The sequence below is a fragment of the Sciurus vulgaris genome (assembly GCF_902686455.1).
Source record: "Sciurus vulgaris genome assembly, chromosome: 1".
NCBI classification, from domain to species: Eukaryota; Metazoa; Chordata; class Mammalia; order Rodentia; family Sciuridae; genus Sciurus; species Sciurus vulgaris.
Window position 1 is genome coordinate 25,966,918 of NC_136461.1, and position 20,938 is coordinate 25,987,855.

The 20,938-nt window shown below is 32.6% G+C and overlaps 1 protein-coding gene across 1 annotated transcript in view; it reads left to right on the plus strand.

Moving 5' to 3' along the window:
• Positions 1–20,938, plus strand: part of ZMYM4 (zinc finger MYM-type containing 4) — a 179,824-nt gene that overhangs the window by 116,898 nt on the left and 41,988 nt on the right. The window contains 7 exon segments of the mRNA XM_079130012.1: positions 2,559–3,083; positions 4,742–4,803; positions 5,156–5,326; positions 12,805–12,889; positions 13,126–13,381; positions 18,546–18,720; positions 18,827–19,039. Of these exon segments, the coding sequence (XP_078986138.1) occupies positions 2,559–3,083; positions 4,742–4,803; positions 5,156–5,326; positions 12,805–12,889; positions 13,126–13,381; positions 18,546–18,720; positions 18,827–19,039 (1,487 nt within the window).

The window sequence follows — 20,938 nt, forward strand, 5'->3', positions numbered from 1 at the left end:
TGTGTGTGTGTGTGTGTGTGTGAGATACACACTGTTTATTTGTATTTTCTTCCTAATCTTCTCTTATTATGAGAATTTGCAAATAAATGGAAAAATTAAAAGAATAATGAATATCTATAGTATTATTCCCTCTGTCTTCTCCGTCCTTGCTTCTTCTGTGTGGGATACTGTGAGAAAGTAAGTTACAGGCATGATGATGACTTATCCTGTAAGTTCTTAAGTGCACATATCCTTTAAGATTTTAGCATATGTTTTACCATTTGTTGTCTGAATTTATTATTATTTCAGAAAGTAGGAGTGATTTTTTGGTTCAGTATTTCTTCATTTATTAGCAAGCATTCTTCTGATATATTAAACAAAAAAAAATTAATCTTTTATGTCTTCCGACATCATTATGAACTTGAAAGTTTTATTTACCATCACCCTATTTTCTAATTTTCCATTTTATTGTTTTTTTCTAGCTCTGAGGAGTAGAAATTATAATCATCTTTTTATCCTTGGTACCTAACACAGTGTTTACCACAGAATATGTGCCCAGTGAGTGAATCAATATTTTAGGAAATCAATATTGAATCAATATTGAAGAATATCATGGGAGGGAATAATATGGAATGATTAATGTTTTAGATAATTCTGGTGTGTCTATAATTCTCATTTGAGTACATCCACACAACTGGGATACTAATTAGAATAAGACATATTCCACGTTTGTATCAATATGTCAAATAACACAATATGTCCCTACTACATAAAATAACTGTCATATATAACCAAAAAGATCAAATAAGAATAAATAAATAAACTTATCATTTGGACTTTTTAAAATATTTTTACAGACTGCATTTTGATTCATTGTACACAAATGGGGTACAACTTTTCATTTGTATGGTGTACACTATGTAGGTTCACACCATTACCATTCGTGGAATCATACATGTACATAGGGTAATGATGTCTGTCTCATTCCACCATCTTTCATACTTCACTGTTTTTTATTAGTTCCGGTTTGTCTATTCATGGACCAATTAAGTGTATACTGGGCCTAGGATTTGTAAGAATATAATTGTTTCCTAGATGATTATATGGATTGAGTTAGTTTACTGTCAAAGATACTGCAGTAGGACAGCAAGAAATTTGAAGTATTAGAATTAGGTGCTGAATGTAAGAGATGTATTTGAGGGAGTTTAACTAATAGAGTTGACAGAAATTGTCCAGGGGAGAGGAGAATTGGAGCAGTTCTCTTTTGTATCTTGAGAAGTTGCTATTCTGGAGCAAGTGAGGGAAATACAAGAAGCGTTAGCTTGGAATAGGTATAGGATGAGTTTGAGTTTAGAGTTACTAAGTTGGAATTCCTTAGGAATCTATGTACAAAGGAGATAATTAAATATAGATATCTGATTCTTAGGAGAATGTCTAAGCTAAAATAATTAGAAAGTAGCAAAAGTCAAGGCTATTTAGGTGAATAAAATATTTTAATCTGAGTGGAATAAGATAACTAGAATTCTGGAGATAAAGCTAATATTGAAACTATGAACAGGAAAAGGGATAGGAAATAAGTTAATATTAATAGCCCAGTTAGAAAGGTGAGAAGAAATTCAGTTTCAAAGAAATCAGAAGAATTTTATGCAGTAGGGACATACCCACATATGGATTGAACATAATCAGTTGGTCTTGATGCTAATATTATTAATGAGAATAGTTTCAGTGGAAAGTTGGGAGCTGATTATATCAAGTTCAAAAGACTGGTGATTTGGGAGGTGAAGTAGAAATGAACTAATGTAGACCTCTTTCTATAAGTTTGTGTAGGAAAGGTAATTGAGGGCAGTATAGGGTTGGGGGGGTCTTCTTTTTTTTTAAATTTTGGAATGGGAAAGACCTTAGCATATAGTTATAAAGAGTAAACAGGCTTTTTTTTTTTTTTTTTTTTAAAGAAAATTGTATGATGGCTGAATTTTATTTTTATGTTTACTTACTTAATTTTGTAAATATTACCTGTGTTAAGTCTGAGTTAGTGTTAACAGAAAGACAATGGAACTCTTTAGACCAAAGTCCTGGGTTCTACTATAGAGAGTATTCTGGGTAGCTGAATCCAGAATTGTAAAGTTACATTTATCACTTTATATTCCGTTCTCTGTTTCAGTCACTGTGTTAGTAGGTTCTTTATCTTTCACTAATTCTCACCATAAATTAATCTCCAAGGTGAGTATTATGCCGTTTTATCTATAGACCCTTGAGAGTTTACTTTTCAGGATCATGGTATGAGTACAACCCAGATATGTCTGATTCTGAAGTTGGTGCTCTTTTCTCTATGTCACTTTGTCTTCCTTTCTAATCTAAAGTAGTTTTTCAAGTTTTGGCTCTCCATTTCTTTTAAGTGTCAGGTAGGGATAATCATATCTGTCACACCTATATCCAAATGTTAAATGAATACTATGGTTATATTATCTATTTTGTTTGAAAAGAAAAAATACATATATTTGGCTAACTACCAGACAGACCTTATAATTGTGGTCATTCTTAGCACTATTATTTGTCTAAACAGTATTTTACTTTTTAAGGTGGTGGTATCATGGATACAGAAATGTCTGAAGATATAGACCACAACTTAACTCCTACCCTTGACAGCATGTCTTATGGAATGCCGAATCAAACAGGATCTGAAAATTCATTGCTGGATGAAGATGATTATTTTTTGAACTCTGGGGATCTTGCAGGAATTCCAGTCGTTGGTAGTGACAATGAGGATGAACAGGATTTTAGTTCAAAGGACAATCTTGTTTCTTCAATTCATACTGATGATAGCTTGGAAGTAGAGAGAAGAGTCACACAGCATGAATCAGACAATGAAAATGAAATACAAATTCAGAATAAATTAAAAAAAGACTTTCCTAAACAGTTTGATCAGGTTTCTGTCTTTAAATCAATACGGAAAGATTTTAGTCTAGTAAGAGAAAACAGCAAAGAGACATTTTCTGGAAAGGAGAAAAATAGAGACCTAACTTATCATGAACGTGAAAAACGGTTGGATAAACCCCATAAAGATTTGGATTCAAGGTTGAAAAGCAGTTTTTTTGATAAAGCAGGTAATAATTGTTGGAAAGCACCATGAACACAATAACAAAGTACTGATAATAATATAGCTTTTTATTACTTTTGATGTTAAGTGAATATGAAAAGTTAAATTCATTGTAAGCTTGTCATTTTTCTTTTATCCTTGTTCTTTGCAGAGTGACTGAATTTATCCCAGTAACTTTTGGTAATGGTATAAATGGTTGAAAAATAGCTCTAAACTTCATTTCTCCTTCCCCTGGTTGCAATATTTTGATGAAAAGGCAAGATACTTGAATCACCTGTTCATTTTCTTTGAACATTGGAACCTGAAGTTGGATTTAACTTCTTTGTGCTGTAAGCACTAATTCAAACTGCTGTCCCACCAATTAGTGTAGAAAGATTTAAAAAAACAAAAATCTATTTTATGTTTTAGAAGTTTCTTGAGGCTCCTTTTGAGTCTCTTTGCCCAGTGCAACAAATGTTAGCTTCAGTACCATTCTTGAATATACCACATATTTTCTTCTATGCCTTTCTTTATTCTTGCTGTTCCATTTGCCTGTGTCCTTTTCTCTTTGTATATGTGCCTATAAAAGCGCCTCTTACTCAGTGATGCCTAACTCATAAACCTTTTCTACTCTGTCATCATTCCTAACTGCTCTATATCAAGACTGAATTGTTTTCTTATCTGTATTTCCACAACATTTTGTTTCTGCCCCATTTGTAGTACTTACCACACAATATGATAGTTATTTTTTGTTGTTGTTATTGTTTTTGTTTTTCTTTACCTATCAGTGCAGGAGTTTTTTGAGAGCTGGATTGTATCTTTCTCATCTTTGTATTCTTGGGGCCTAACCTGGTGCAATGAAAATTGTAATCCTTCCACAAATGTTAAAGTGATGGGAAGGAAAGCAAGTACACTATGCCAATTATTATGTTTCTTTTGACAATGCTAGTTAATATTATAGTTAAAAGAACAAAGTAGTATTATTTATAAGGAAAATTATATACAAGGTTCTGTAAGGATATACTGTGTTTTTTGAGTTGTGTAATTCAGTATATATTTTCAGTATCTCTGTAGAGGATATTGAAAATTATAGGAGTCCTTTTTTCGAAAGGAACATATTATCTAGTAGTAGAAGGGGCAAGACATCAAATAGCTGAGTTTGAATGACCAGTTGAATAGCATAAGATTTAATTTATAATTAAAGGCAATATTAGAAGAGTTTATCATAAGGTAATACAAGATTTCTTTCAAATAGCTGAAGCATTGTGTTCTAAGGATTCTTGGGAGAGATATTTCTTAACCTAGTGAACAGGGCAGGTAGTGTTTTATAGAGGAGAGGTGAATTTGAACTAAGCAGAGTCTGGAAAATTATAAACATTAGGATAGAGGAGACTTAAAGTGGAATTAGCAGAAATGAATGGAGAACAAACACAAGTAATTTTCAGAGCACAGTGAATAAAGGAGCAAGGAAAAGAAGTGAGGTAATGCTAAAAGGTAGGTGAGGCCAGATTGTGCAGAATTGTGAGTGAAACTTCCCTTTTGGGTGTTCTTTGGGACCCAGTTCACTCTAATGAGCGTATTTGTTAGAAAAGAGAGGTGATTATCAAATGATAGCTTTTTAGGTCACTTTTAATAAGATTTGTTATTCATATACATGTATTTGTTTGTTTGTTTTTCTTTCAATAGCTAATCAAGTTGAAGAAACATTACATACCCATTTACCACAAACCCCAGAAACAAACTTTAGGGTAAGTTTTCAGTGTGTATGTAGATTGCTGTTAACTGTGGCAAGTGTCAAACTTTTCTTTATGTCACTTTCTACTCTAACTATATGTGTTAGGTAGAACACTGATTTTTTTTTTTTTATTTGCTTTATTATTTGGGTAAGGACATATTTGGAGACACTCTACAAAGCCTCAGCTCTTAGGTGCTTTATTTATATTTGATATTTAGACCTATAGCACATTTACTTTTAGGTATAGGGAATCTGATGAATGTCCATAGTTCTTCATTTCCAATAAGCTTTTCTTTGGGTGTTAAACCTGAAGAGGAATAATTTTTAAATTTGAATATTTATTAATCCTTTATATTGTGTTTTAGGATTCCAGCTACCCATTTGCCAATAAAGAATCCATTGGTTCGGATCTGGGGAATTCCTTTGCATCAAATATTAGAATTAAAGAAGAACCTTTGGATGATGAGTATGACAAAGCAATGGCACCACAGCAGGGACTACTAGACAAAATTAAAGATGAACCCGAAAATGCTCAAGTAAACATTTCACCTTTTTGTTTTTCCCCTCCTTTTTGTTCCACACATTGAATTATTCATTTGAGAGAGGAAGTGCTTAAGTGAAGTTGCTTGTTGACAGGGTGAAAGGAGACTGTTAAAGGAGGTTGAGCTGATTCAAATTGTCTTGCAAGGCATTAACAAGAGTTAAATGAAAATTTCCCAATTAGTAATTAAGGCTTTTAATTATCTTTGTCTGTCAATACCACTGTGATTTTTGCAATGCATCTCAGTGAAGGATTAGGAAACAATGAGTCTTTAAGGATTTGAGATTGATAGAGTAGATTTGCTTGAAGGCTTATGGTAGATTATGGGTTTGTGGTGTGATTGCATATAGAATGATAATCCTTTGCAGTTACTGCTAATGAAGGACAGGTTAGATATGGATTTACTGTCTTTCAGGATGGGGTTAATGGCCAGATTATCTTTGGAAGGGTTAATTGAACAAAGAACCAGTTTATTGGATTAGTGGGTAGAAAGTAAAGGAAGCTTTGGTGAGTGATACATGTTTCCAAGTTTGAGATTTTTTAGAACTAAGGTTAAGAGTATTTTAAGTTGCTCTCAAGGTGAAAGTCATAGGTATCCTATAACTGAAATCTTGAAGTCAACTAAGTTATCCAGTTAATGACTTTACAGTGGTTGGTATGGAAGAAAGAAGTTATATCAGATGCCATCATCATTTTTAAATAGAGGAGGGAGTCTAAAGGATGAATACACAGTAATAACAATTATTTGAAGTTGTCTATGTTTTATACAGATGGCATGAAGTCAGATGATAAGAAGTGAACATAGCATGAATTAGCTATTTTTCTGAAATTATGTTTGATCTGGAGAATGTTCTATTTTTTTTTTTTTTATTTTGGTACTGGGAATTGAATCCAGGGACACCTAACCACTGAACCACATCCCCAGCCCTTTTTATGTTTTATGTTTTTGAGACAGGGTCTCACTAAGTTGCTCAGGACCTTGCTAGTTACTGAGTCTGGCTTTGAACTTGGTTTCCTTCTGCTTTAGCCTCCTGAGTTGCTGGGATTACAGGCATGTGCCACCATGACTCTTACCTTTTCCCATCTTTCTGTTTTATTAGAGAATTTAAGAATGTGGGATTTCTGTGGAAGAGGATTTTTTTATTCAGGTCTCCTTGAGCAGAATTTCTCAAATCTCAGCACCATTGGCATTTTGGGCCAGATGATTCTTTGTTAGTAGGGGCTGCCCTGTGCATTGTAGAATGTTTAGCCACATCCTTGGCTTCTACTTCTCTCTCTGTTTTTAACAACCAAAAATGTCTCCAGATATTGCCTGATGTCCCTTGGAGAGCAAAATCATGTTGTATTGAGAACCACTGTTCTAGAGTAAAGACAGGGAAGAATAGGTGATTATGGAGATAGGTGATTCATATGTATCAGATTGATACCCAATGAAGCCAGAATTTCATGGTGCCTAAGAGAAGGTGTATGTGTATTAGGGTAGTGACAATAAAGCTATAGGTATTAGATTGATAAAAGTGTGGTTCTACAAAGAAGGCAGTAAAAATATGAAATATTTGAATAGAAAGTAGAGTGGACACTTTTGTAAGATCAGGTAAAATGGAGATCTTAGATTTTTGAACTAGAGATAAATGTCCTGACACTCAGGGAAAATTCATGAGAGAGTATATGCCTTAGAAGATGACAACTATGGCTGTATGCAGGGAAAATCTCAAATCTTACATGCTCCAATGTGGACATGGGAGATATCATAAGAAATCATAGTGCTGGCAGGACACCAAAGACATTGGTTTCTCTTGTACATGACCCAGTGACATTTCTTTGGAACAAAGGGCAGTTATAGCAAAGACCAAATACAGTGGGGGTAGAGGACATTGGTGACTGGAAAATATAAATAGGATGAAATGGATAGAAAAGCATATTTTTTACATATTCAGAATTATAAAATATGTTATAAAATGCTGAATATGAAAATTTATCCTGACTTTGGGGAAGAATTTCCCCAATTGCTCACCTCATGGTTAGATTCTTAAGAACGAAGCAGTAATGTTAGTAGGTCCTGGGCATATGATTCAAAAGCATTCTTTACCCTGACCCCATAATAAAGCAGTCCCAGCATGTGAGTAGATAAATGTAGGTTTTCCTTGAGCAGTCTTCTCTATTGTCAGCCACAGTAATCCTGTTGAACCAGACCTCTGATAATTCTTCTAGAATCCCCCAGGGGAGCTCATGTTATAAACTATAGATACACGAGTTCTTTCCTCTTTGTTTTTCCCTCTCTGGCTCCCTCTCCATCTTTCTCTCTTCCCTCCCTTCCTGACTTCCTTCTCCTCCCTCTTCATTGTCCTGTTCTTTTATATATTTCTCCCCCATGACCCATAGAAATCAGTATTCCTTGCTTTTCAATGCTGCATAATGCTTTATTAATCTTATTAATTTCCCATGGACTAAAAAAGGGAATTCCTATGTATTACTTTCATAGTCTCAAAAACATTACTTTAACCTCTTATAATACTGATAGACTTTAACAGTTGGTCAGCCTTTACTTTTGACTGTCATTTACTAGTAACATCTCATGGTTTAATAAAATCATAGTTTGAACTCATGGCACCTTTTCAAAACTTCCCTTGGTTTTCTTTATGTTTAACTTTGTAGTTTTGCTTTCAGTTCACTTCTTAATTCTCTTTTTTACACAGTTCATTTTGGTTTTAATTTCTTTACTTTTATATATAAATTGCAAAGGAATTGAAATGTGTATATGTATATTTAACTTCTACCCATTTGCTCTTGGTTATTTCTTCAGTTATAAACTTCTGGGTTTGTCAGTCACTTCCTTCTGGTTCTCTTATTACCATAACATCATTTGATTTTCCAGTTTCATTTCTTCATTCTAATCCCATTGCATGTTACTGTAGTGTTTTCTGTAGTTTTTTTTTTGTTTTGTTTTGTTTTGTTTTGTTTTGTTTTTTTTAAATAGGTATAGATGCCTTTATATGTACTTTGGTATTTCATCCACTCAACAACACTGTGCAAGATGGCCAGAGTAAAGATATTTAACCACTATTGAATGGGGGAGCTGCATTTCTAGAGATTGTTATCTACTCAAGGTCTTATGTCCAGGAAAGAACCAAAGTGGGGTTATAATCAAGGTCTTGTTTTTGTTGCTTCATTTCTTAAAATGCCAAGAGAAGAAGATTTTAAAATGGAAATTTTAAGGAGGGCCAGAGACCTAACATTTACTTTTCTTTTTTTTTTTTAAACAGTTCTGAAAACTAGACACAGCAAGTACTATATGAAAATCATGATTCTTTTCTTCTTGCTCATAAAAATAGAGGGAGAGCTTTCCCCAACCCCTTCCTTTCTTGGTATTAGGGATTGAACTCAGAGGTGCTCTTGTCACTGAGCTATATTCACAACTTTATTTATTTTAAATTTTAATACAGTGTCTCAGTAAGTTGCTGAGGCTAGCCTCATACGATCTTCCTGCCTCAGTCTCCTGAGTTGCTGGGCTTATAGAAGTGTGCTGTTGTGCCTGGCTAGGGAGAGTTAATCTGTAATCTCTCATTGAAATGAATTAAGATGGGAAAGCAAATTTACCTGATTGTCACAATAGTGATTCATATAGTCTTGGAACATAGAATACAGTCATTCAAATGTTAGGACTTTGTTTTAGCCTTAACAAGTTAATTTGGCTATAGGAACTGTGTTCTTCATTTCTAAAATAATGTCCTGGAATATTGATATGGATCTTTCTGTGTGGTAAGCAAAGTCAAGGTATTGGTAAAGGATTGTTTTGGCACCTGTGTTTTTCTCCTTCTGAAAGCTTTGGGTCATCAATCAGTTCTCAAAATACCTTTATTAATTATTTGCTACTCGTTGATCCATTTAGCAAATATTTGTAAAATTACCCATTGTGGAGGTATACCGACAAACCAGATATTCTGCAGATATTCTGAAGATATTATGGTGTATTCAAACAGAGAACTTAACATATATACTTATTTTACTACAAGTAATATAAGTATAATAATATAGGTTGGTTGGTTAAGAATGCATCAGACTTTTGGAATTGCCATCACAGAGAATAATAGAGCTCTTTGGAGACCATTGATGTGAGCTAATGAACACTGATTATTTTTGGAGTTTTCTGAGATTAAAATTTTTTTGCCACTGGAAATTTGTTTTAATATACTTTGTAACATAGGAATGTCAGGATGTCAATATATGAAAAACTTCTAATATATACATTTCATCAGCAGCACAAATAAGAGTATTTGTTTAGTCATTTTCTTAGATGCCAAAAGACATCTCATGTAATTCCTTATACATTTCTTATAATAGATACTCTGTTAAAAGACTGCAGATTATTGATGTCAACATTATTATTTAACTCTTACTGGATTTTTGGCCCAGTAGATGTTAAGGATATTAGAAGAAAAAATTAATGGAAAAAAGGAGATAAAATGATCATCATTTGCTGGTAAGGATCTTTGTTAGAGAATTACTAGAACTTTTGAAGGTTTAGTGGAGTACCTAGTTGAATTATAGTTATAAAAAAGTAGTATTTCTATAAATTACTTTTCCAAAGTTTTACGATAATGAGAAAGATAGTTATTCCCAGCAGCATCTAATAAGTACTATGTCACATGAAAGATAACTTGGAGACACAACTTTTTAAATAAATGTAAGAAATATATCAGTTTTTTTTTTTTTTTTTTGTGGTGCTGTGTGATTGAACCCAGAGCCTTGTGCTTGCAAGGCAGGCACTCTACCAGCTGAGCTATATCCCCAGCCCAGTTATTCTTAAGATATATACTTGATATAATTCTGAGGAAAATGTCAATGGTTAGGTCCCAAGTTTTGAAGACTAATATGTGTGCACATACACACATATATTTTCTACCTTTTCTTTTTACTTTTTTAAAATAGTACTGGGGGGGGTGTTGAACCCAGGTTCTTGTGCAAGCTAGGCATGCTGTACCACTGAGCTATATACTTATGTATTATAAAAATTAGTTGGGGAGGTTGAGAGTGGCAAATCATGTTAAATGGTTAAATATCCTACAGTTTCATTTGATTAGAATAGTGTGGTATAAGATCAGTTAGGCTGAAAATGACACAGCATAGATAGTTCCAAGGTATACATTATTGTCATGAACTTAATTTTTTTTTTTGTTCTGAGGCTGAGACTGAATCTTTATGAACTTAATATATTATTAATGGCAAGTGGGAAGGAATTCACTAGTTGTTTAGGAGAAGAAAAAGATGCCTAATCCTGGTTGGCAAATTATCACTGGCTGGCCAAATCCAATCCACCTTGTGTGTGTGTGTGTGTGTGTGTGTGTGTGTGTTTTTCCCCTAACCCACTGCTTTCATAAATAAAGTTTTATTGGAACATTGCCACGGTCATTTATTTACATTTATTTGGGTGTTTTTGCTCTACCAGGGCAGAGTTGAGTAGTTGTAACAGAGACCAGAGTTGAGTAGTTGTGACATAGACCGTATGGCCTGCAAAGTCAAAAATATTTACTATCTGGCCCTTTGCAGATAAAGTTTGCCGACCCCTGGATTAAAGGACTGTATTATAAACAATGAAACCACTTTCTTATTATTTTATTATGGAAGTAAAACTTTGTAAGAGATAGAAGAAACCACAAAGGTAAAGATTGTTAGACTTTTGGCATAAAAATGGAAACCTCAGTACATAAAAATTTTAACTTAAAAGTACATATTGAGGAAATGTTGACAAGATGGTACAGAAGGTTAATTCCGTAAATTATAATGTACTTATGGAACACTAAAAATAACTGCAAATGGAAACAATGGGAAAATACTTAAAAAAATTTTTTTTTATTAATTGCTGGAATAAATATAATTAAGAACAGTTTAGAGCTGGGCATGGTGGCGCATGCCTGTAATCCCAGTGACTCGGGAGGCCGAGGCAGGAGAATCGCAAGTTCAAGACCAGCCTCAGCAACTTAGCGAGGCCCCAAGCAATTTGGTGAGACCCTGTCTCAAAAATAAAAAGAACTGGGGATGTAGCTCAGTGGTAAAGCACCCTGGGTTCAATCCCCAGTACCAAAAAGAAAAAAGAGAGAGAGAGAGAGAACAGTTTTGTTGGAGAACAAATCTGTCATTAAGTATCAAAAGCCTTTATTATGTTCCTTTTTATCTAGTAATTCCATTTTAAGAATTAAATTATGGGTATTCACAAAAGATATTAATCGTGGCATTATTGATTGTACTAAATGTGTGGAAACATTAAATGAACTGGCATTGGGTTATATCATCTCAGTACCATGCAGGGCCATATTGGAGCCTGAGGCAAAAGAGAAAAAGTTGATGTCTTTATTTAAAAATTTGCTGTTTTGTTCATCATGATTTTTGCATAAGTTTTGGTTTTTGAAAATACTACATTAAAATACTATCTTAATTGCTGAACATTTTGGTGCCTTTAATTTTGTGCCTGAGGCAAGTGTACTCAACTGCACTTCCATCATGTCCCTGTGTAATCTTATATCTGTTAAGTAGTATGTATTGATATTTCTCAAACTGTAATAATGTACTGACACCCCGCCTCACCACACACACACAAAAGGAGTATGTCTGAGATACTCCAGAATTCCGAGAACAAGGGATCTTTGCAGTAATTTGAACTTTAGTGTGATAACAATATCTTAAAAGTTCAATCTGTCACTAAAATGTTACGATGAAACAATATCATTATAAAAGCAAACAACAGCAATCAATTGTATTAGACCTCATTTATGTGATGGTTATTCATGACCTAAAATGTTTGTATGCATTTAAAAATCATTTAAATAGCAATTTAAAAAAATTTATTTTAGATTTCTCAGACTACCTAAACCACAGGGTTCTTGGCCTTCCATCTTGGAAACATTGGTATTTTAACCATTAGAAGTTATTTGGAGTAACATGAATAATATGCAAAAGTTCAAATGATTGAAATTCATGATGCATTTTAACAAGACATCAGTTTTTAAGAATAGTTTATTTAGCATAATCACAACTGTGTAAAGAAGAAAAAAAAAAACGTTTGAATAGAGAAGGGGAAAAGACTGGAAAGAAATATACCAAAAGAACAACAGTGGGTTTTTTTGGGGTGATGGAAATACGTTTAGATTTTCTTCTTATTTCTCCTTATCTAAATTTTCTATAGAGTGTGTATTACTTTTATAATAAACTGTAACTTAATATACTGTATTAATTTATAAATATCTAGTGCCAAAGGCTCACTAGGTAGCTAACTTTCATTTTCCCTCTTTTATTCTCCCAATGTGTACAAATACCTTGTTATAGTTTGCTTACTGTTTTGTATTTTATTATTTTTATTGATGTTAATATAAACATTTTCCACCTATATAGCAGTATTAAAATGTCTTGAATGTCTGGATTTCTTTAGGCATTTATTGTTTTCTCAGTGTGTTTATTTATTTTTTTTCCCTTTTAAAGGAGTATAGTCATGGCCAACAGCAAAAAACTCAAGAGGGGGAACTGAAAATTAGTGCTGTGTTTTCAGTCAGTGGCAGTCCTCTTGGTAAGAAACAAAACTGAATAAATGAATTTTATTTACTCTGACCAACATGAATGAGAGGAAGTTTCTACTTGTATTAATAAGGCAGTTCTGTCTGCCCATTTAGAATGCCTTTAAATTGTTTCTTATATAATTACTGTTGGGTTTCAAATCTAATTCTAGAAGAAAAAGAAAGAATGAATACTTAAAATGCATGGTAAAAAGTAAAACATTTTTTTTCTTTCAATTTTTTTCTTAAGCTCCACAGTTGACTACTGGCTTTCAGCCTTCACTGGCATCATCTGGCATGAATAAAATGCTTCCTTCAGTTCCAGCCACAGCTGTTCGAGTTTCCTGTTCTGGTTGTAAAAAAATCCTCCAGAAGGGGCAAACTGCTTATCAGAGGAAAGGGTCTACTCAGCTTTTCTGCTCTACACTGTGCCTCACAGGATACACAGTTCCACCTGCGCGCCCACCGCCTCCTCTCACCAAGAAAACTTGCTCAAGTTGCTCAAAGTATAGCAGAATTCTAAATTATCTTCTTTTTTCTTTTAACGTACTTTGTTCTTAGCCTGTATGTTATGTTTAATTTCCTATGTTTCTGTGTCTTATCAGAAATACCACATAATTTAGTGCCAACATGTTGCTACTTTAAGTCATTCTGGGTGTTAGGTGTTCAGTTTTCTTTTAGCTTTAAATAATGTGCCTTTTATGTATTAAGAAATCAATCCTTTCATCTTTGTCAGCTGAGATGCTTTATATAACAAAAAATATGCATTTAGGAGTATTATAGTATCAAAGTATTTTATCTTGTAGCTGTAGATAATAGTGCAACAATATTAAAAGTTATGTTTTATATTGTTACATAACTGGAATTTATTTACTGTTTTTCTTCTTAACTTTAAATGACTATATATAACATACATATATATATGACGTGTGTGTGTATAGATATATATTTTTTTAATCATCTCAGTACCACTGAACTACCCCAGACCATCCACTGCAGTATTAAAAACAAAAAAGAAATATGACCCCATGACCTTAGTAAGGTCAAACTGGTAAATTATAGAAATACTAAGGTCATCCTAATATAGTTTGTAAGGTAATTGTTAGAAACATTTTTAATGAGTAAGTTAAAAAAGAGAACTAATTCTTTTCTGGTCTTGAAACATGTTGGCTTCTATTTAAACCATGATTTTTTTACTTTATTAGGGTTTATAGATGTATGGTGGCACCCATTCTGTGTCTAGAAAGGGGAAAAGATGGTCCCTTTTCTGCTTTGGTTAGATAAGAGACTTAAGTTTGAATATGGTTAGGTTTTTGCCAGAAGCTAGTTATATGCACATCCTTTTATGCTTCATTTCTTTTAAAGATTTGGAACAATAAATTTTGGTTATATTTGGGTAGTAAAATAGCTTTTTAAATACATACTGTAATTCATGTATACAGGTATAGATTAATTTTAGTTTCCTTTGGAAATTGTTTTCCTTGTAACAGCTCTGCTTTTTAAAACAACAACAACAAACTCTGCAATGTTTTGTTCTGGGATTATCTCTTTTAAAGGGAATACAGGGTGAGCATCCCTAATCCAAAAATCTGAGTCTGAAGTTTTCCAAAATCCAAACATTTTTTTTACTACTGACATGATAATGAAAACGTTCTGGATTTTGGAATAGTTCAGATTTTGGATTAGAGATACTTAACCAGTTAAGTCTATGCAAATATTTCAAAATCTGAGAAGTCTTGAAATCTGAAAATTTTTGGTCTCGAGCATTTCAGACATTAAAGGACCTTTAAAGCCGGAACACATTCTTTTGCATGTTTCAGTTCCATCAAATTTTTTATCTTCTGGTAGTCTTTTTCATTATATGTGGCTAAAAGTCATCTAGAACCATGTATATTGAGTAAAAGATAGACTAAGAAATATCAGTTTTTGTTTAAAAATGAAATTTGATTAATAAGATTGGTGTTTTTGTTACTTACAATTTGATGAATAAATTCAAGCAATTTGTTATACAACTTGGTGACTATAACATATTGAATTCTTGAAACACATTCTGAGAGTGAATATAAGGTATTCTCACCATAAAAATGATAATTGTGTGGGGTAATGCATATGTTAATTAGCTAGATTTAGTCATTCCACCATATTTGATTAATGGATTATTTAATGACCCTAACTTTTGGAGGGGGAGGAACTATTCTTACTATCTTATAGCTGTAGCTTTTGTGATATAAATGATTTCTATATAATAATTTTGGCAAGTTTAACAAGAACAAACTTCTTTATACTGTTTGTTATAATAGATGGTTTTAAAAATGTACTTAAGTATATATTATGTCTAATTTCTGTGTTCTATACTATTAGATTCTAAGATTCAGTCAATTGAAAACTATAATTTAAAAAAAAAATTTTTTCCTTACTATTTTGCCATGTAATAATTTGATGTGATAACTTCCTTTTAGACATCTTTATTCTTATTTTAGGGACCAGGAGTTTCTAAAATTTCAGTGATTGTTCCCCTTTCATAATAGAGATACCTCTTTCAAAGACATCAGTTATTTTCAAAGTGACCATAGAAAACTCACATTTAAAAATGTGTGCCCCCTTTTCATATTCATATTTTATTCATATGTAATATATATGTGAATATGTGCATATGTGTATATATGTGTGTGTGTGTGTGTATATATCTTACCTATATGTTATTTTCATGTTAATTCATCACACTTCTTCAACCTTTGCTGTTTTTCATAGCTTTGTCTGAAGATGGTTAATTTTTACCTACCTCTCTTGTCTTTATTTTGATCTTAACATGATTCAGTTTTTCTTTGAGTTTGCGTTTTGCCTGTCATGTTTGATTTTATTCATTATTCAGAGATTCTCTATTCTTTTTATCCTGTTATTCCTGACTCTTAACTGTTCATTCACTTACTGTTTGAGCTTTTTTTTTTTAATCTCTTACTTTTTTCCTCTGCCACACTTTGTTCTTTCAGGTACTGTTTACCTGCTATTCTGATTGGCCTGTTTTTTTTTTTTTTAATTTTTAAAAATTTCCTGTATTAACTTACTTTTTCCTTTCTTTTCTTTTTGCATTCTACCCTTTTCCATTGTCTTGACCTCAGGCATTGATCAATCTTGTTTCTCCTTGCACTCTATTTTATTTGCTGACTACTCTTTCATGTCTGTTCACCCCCTTCCCTTTCTTTCTTTCCCCTCTTATTACATAGTCATTTCAGCAGTTTGATACAGTATGATTTATGTGCTTATACAGTTGCCCAATTGGGTGAAATTTAAATTCAAAGAAACTGAAAGATTCACGTAGTGTTACATAGCTTTAGTTTGGGCATATGCATTATTTTCCTATATAATCCATAGTGTCATACAGGTTTAAGGAAATTTAAATTCAAAGAAACTGAAAGATTCACGTAGTGTTACATAGCTTTAGTTTGGGCATATGCATTATTTTCCTATATAATCCATAGTGTCATACAGGTTTAAGGAAATTTAAATTCAAAGAAACTGAAAGATTCACGTAGTGTTACATAGCTTTAGTTTGGGCATATGCATTATTTTCCTATATAGTCCATAATGTCATACAGGTTTAGTTTGTAAATTAATCACAGTGGGAAGAATTTCAGTTTAAGTATTTAGTGTTTAAGTATTTAGAAATAGAAAAGATTTTTTTTTCCTCCTAAAAGCTACTGCTTTTTTAAATAGACCAGCAGCACTTAGGCTAAAAGAAACTCATTAGCTGTTCAGAGTAGCAGTTTTGTTTGTTGTTTGCTTCTTATATTTTTTTGTTAAGTAGTATCTCTCTTAGCCTCTTGAATTTACCTAAATTCTAAATATGTTTTGGTCAATCATCATTTGATTTTAAGGTTTCTTTTAGTAAGAAGAAATTAATAATTTATTTGAAATGTTATTTAAATCCTATACAAAAGAACTAATTTGGAGGATAATTCTGTTAGATCAGATTCTTGGTATAATAATATTCAAACAAGTTTCCATTTCTGGATTGTCTGTACTGTTTCTGAATTTTCACTAACTAGAATGAGATTGCTGCTTCTCATTCTGGTGTATGATATCATCAACCACATGAAATATAATCAAATTAGATTCTGAGTATATTGAAATCAGTGTGACATACCTGTTTTTAGGTATTTCTTCCATTTTCTGATCCATGCTGTACCTAGTCCTCATCCCTTTAACCTTCTAAAACATTTCTGTTTAAGAGCTAAGTTGCTCAGCTAATATGTTGCCTTCTTTTGAGAGGCCTTTCCTATCACATATGGTCTGATCTAAAATAACTATTTCTTCATTTATATTTTTGTAGTACATTATACCTATTTCAGAATCATTCATAATATTACAAATTTTAACAATGTTTTTGTAACAGTCTTGTAAATTTGTTGTCCTTTCCGGGCTCCATGGCACATGTCTGTAATCCCAGCAGCTCAAGAGGCTGAGGCAGGAGGATTGCAAGTTCAAAGCCAGCCTCAGTAATTTAGTGAGACTCTAGGCAACCTAGCAAGACCCTGTCTCAAAATAAAAAGGACTGGGGACGTGGCTCAGTGGTTAAACGCCCCTGGGTTCAGTCCCTGGTAAACAAATGAGTGAATTAATTACATAAATGAAAAAATAATAGATTGTCCCAATAACTGAGTTTAAGCACAAGCAAGAATCATGTCTTGACTCTGGGTTTAGCTAGTTTCTGGCTCAGTATAACTGCTTAGTAAAATACTAGTGAAACACACTAGAATGTAATTTTTTAAAAATGCCATGAAGGGGGAAAAAAAAAAAGCAGAAAGCAAACCAGTCTAATCTACCAAGCATAGAAGACAGCAAAGAATGGAGTAATGTATTATAGAATAGTACAGGATTAAGTGTTTCTTATGATAATTTTTCTTTATGTTTACTATTATCTTTCACTGAAGCAGAAATAATAATTATTTTCCTTAAAAAATGTCCTGTTAGTGTATTCTGTTAAAGATGCAAAAAAACTGGGCGTAATAGTTTATTTTGTGGGTGTGTGCTCATAAGAGAGACTGCTTACAAAATTTCACCAGCTTGAGAAAAATTTTTAAAATGTTTTACACTTCTAAACTGTCTGGTAAATTATTTTAAGAAGACTGTTGTATGGTAGAATTAGGGTTGAAGTGATACAGAGCCTTCCTTATTCATTAGGTTTTTAGAATCTATTGCTTTTTGCTACTAATGCTTATGAATCAAATTGATTTTTTTGTGTGTGGAAATACTAGATTTTATTAATTCATGTTGGAATACATAGTGTTGTTTAAAATGTCTATTTGCTTTCAAAAGAATGGTTTTGAAGAATTTCAAATGCAGTATTATCTTTAATGAATATTTTGAAAATACAGATGATTCTAAAGAAAAAAATTAAAATCTATAATCCCACCTCTAAAGATAATGAGTGCTAATCATCTTTGAAACATTATGCTAATACTCAACAATAATTTCATGAAGCACATGGTTATTATTCTGTTTTATAGAAAAGAATGTAAGGATCAGAAAAATTTATGTTTATTCAAAATATCAATTCCAGTGCCTTTTCCCTTCACTAAAATTGCCTGTTTTATTTGTTTACTTTAACTCATGAAAAGAAAAAAGTAAGAATTACATTGTGGCTTATTTTGTCTTTGTTATCATTTCTAGAGACATTTTAAATCCAAAGGATGTGATCAGTGCCCAGTTTGAAAATACCACCACCAGTAAAGATTTTTGCAGTCAGTCATGTTTGTCAACATATGAACTGAAAAAAAAACCTATCATTACCATTAATACAAATAGCATTTCAACCAAATGCAGCATGTGTCAGAAGAATGCTGTTGTAAGTTACCTTTTAAATTTATTGGGGGAATGAGTCTAATGCTTGCTTAAAGAACAACTTTTGATGGTCTCTGCTTGTTTGTATATTGTTGTTTTTCAATTCTTAGATTCGACATGAAGTGAATTACCAGAATGTGGTACATAAGCTTTGCAGTGATGCATGTTTTTCTAAGTTTCGATCTGCTAACAACCTCACTATGAACTGTTGTGAGAACTGTGGGGGTTACTGTTACAGTGGCTCTGGACAGTGCCACATGCTTCAGATAGAAGGACAGTCTAAGAAGTTTTGTAGTTCAGCATGCATCACAGCATACAAACAGGTACTTTACCACATTTAATCCTGATGTCTCTGTTCATTTCAAGGGAATACAATTTTTTGGTAGAAATTATTTATGAAATAGTTAAAATACTAAAAGCTTTTTCCTCTTTTAAACCTTGTAGTTTGTTGAATGAATGTGAGTGTTAAATATCCTATAATAAGAATTTCTGTTCATGGATTTGAAATAGGTGTTTTAGGGTATGGTGTGGTATTTCTAGGATATTTTTGAACAGTATTGCTTAAATGCAGAAAATTATGAAGACGAAATATAATTTTTCTCCCAGAGATATCCAGTCCTGTGCTTTTGGTGTGTAGCAGCATAATCTTTGAAATACATTTTGATTTGCATGTATACTTTTTGACAAGAAAGGGTCCAGTTGTATTCTTGAAATTGGAGTCATATAATTAAAATTGCATCAGAAATTCAAAGTCTTAATTGTTTAATGGGTTTTTCTTCATGAAATAGGAAATAATAAATGGGGGTTATATATGTATTCTGTGAATTATAAAGTTTGCAGATAAATTACGTAAACTCACATGACAGATGTCTTTGATTCAGTTTTGTGTGTATTAGATTTACATTTTTGTCAGTAATTTTTTTTTTAATTATCAAATACTAGTTTTAAAATTGGCAAACCTAGTTGAGAGCAATGGCTTACACTTTTAATCCCAGAGACTGAGGCAGGGGGATAGTGAGTTCAAAGCCAGCCTCAGCAATTTACCAAGGCCACAAGCAATTTATCAAGACCTTGTCTTGGAATAAAATATAAAAAGGGTTGGGGATGTGGCTCAGGGGTTAAGTGCCCCTGGGTTCAATCCCTGGTACTTTAAACAACAACAAGAAGAAATAAGCCTAAAGGAATAGTTAAGTACTTTTTATATTTTTAATTAATTATTAAGTTAATCTTTTTTTATTTTTGTGGTACTGGGTATTGAACGCAGGGCCTTGAGCATGTCGGGCAAACACTACCACTGTTCTACACCACCAGGGCTTTTTTTTTTAAATTTTATTTTGAGACAGGCTGTTACTAAGTTGCCTAGGCTAGCCTTGAATTTGTGATTCTCCTGCCTCAGCCTCTCAAGAAGCTGGGATTACAGGAATGTTTCTCTGTTTAAGTGCATTTACTGATTCTTTTTAAGAATAGTGATTTTTTTTTAAACAATCCACAAAAAATTGGTGAATTTAATAGTGTCAGGAAATTTCCTATGAATTATTTTTAAAAACTGCTGTGATTTTGGAATTTTAAGTGTAATAGACAATTTTCAGTTTATTTCTTGTTAATATATAGCACATTGAAAGGACTTAGCTTTATTATTAATTTGTTTTTTCTTGAAAAGGTAAAAAAATTCTAGAATCTTCTTGTGTATTGTATTTATTCAAAGGGTTGTTATTTTCATGATGGTGTATCAGATACTAAAACTTACTGGACTCTGTTCCCTGAAAGATGATTCCTGTTCCACGAGAGAAGGAAAAAATAGGATGAAATACCTTATTTTGCATTTATTCATTACTTTTAAAAAAATCTTTGTGTTTCTGGAGTGTTGGGGATTGAACAGGGCCTTCCATGGCTAGGAAAGTGCTCTACATTGAGCCCTATTGTTACTTTTAATTTAGTCAATACCTATTCAGCTTCTCACATATTTTAGTATGTACTGTGGTAGGGAAAAATTGTAATTTAGTATTGAAGTAGATCTAAGATTTAATTCCTATGCCTTGTGTTCATATACACTTTTACCTTGTGGAAAGCAGTTAAACTCCCTGAATCCTACTTTTACTGTCTTTGAATGACTGTGGCACCACCTATGTTACTGGGAGGTTGTTGGGATTACATAAACTAAGAATGAGAGCCTGTCACATTGTTGATGGCCATTTCTGTTACTTTTCTTTCTTAACTATAAT